The following is a 378-nucleotide window of genomic DNA, read 5'->3' on the forward strand; positions in this document are numbered from 1 at the left end:
CAAGGCAGCCAGAATCCAAGAAAAAGCTGACTTTTAAGGTATGACTTCAAAAAAGAAAGGAAAATCTGTATCATAACATCTTTGTTTCTATATTTTGGTATGTGAATTTAGTCCTATTTGGTTGTTTCTGTACTATTAAGTTGATTATAAGATTAATTATATGTATGTATCTTTTTTCAGGTGCCCTTAGTACCATGGATTCCAGCCCTCAGTGCCTTCATTAACTTGTATTTGATGTTTAACTTGTCACCAGCCACGTGGATTCGGTTTTCAGTGTGGATGGCAATAGGTAAGCAAAAATGTTTTTTTCTTGTTTTATAGGCTTCTCTATAACATCATTAGCATTACTATTAAATTTGATAATCTGGTTTTGCAAGC

At 33.1% G+C, this 378-nt stretch overlaps 1 protein-coding gene across 1 annotated transcript in view; it reads left to right on the plus strand.

Moving 5' to 3' along the window:
• LOC119593002 overlaps positions 1-378 on the plus strand; it is a gene marked incomplete in the record, with an annotated part of 27,513 nt that overhangs the window by 24,175 nt on the left and 2,960 nt on the right. Inside the window, 2 exon segments of the mRNA XM_037941892.1 lie at positions 1-38; positions 181-289. Of these exon segments, the coding sequence (XP_037797820.1) occupies positions 1-38; positions 181-289 (147 nt within the window).

This window comes from Penaeus monodon, chromosome 31, assembly GCF_015228065.2.
Source record: "Penaeus monodon isolate SGIC_2016 chromosome 31, NSTDA_Pmon_1, whole genome shotgun sequence".
Lineage (NCBI taxonomy): Eukaryota > Metazoa > Arthropoda > Malacostraca > Decapoda > Penaeidae > Penaeus > Penaeus monodon.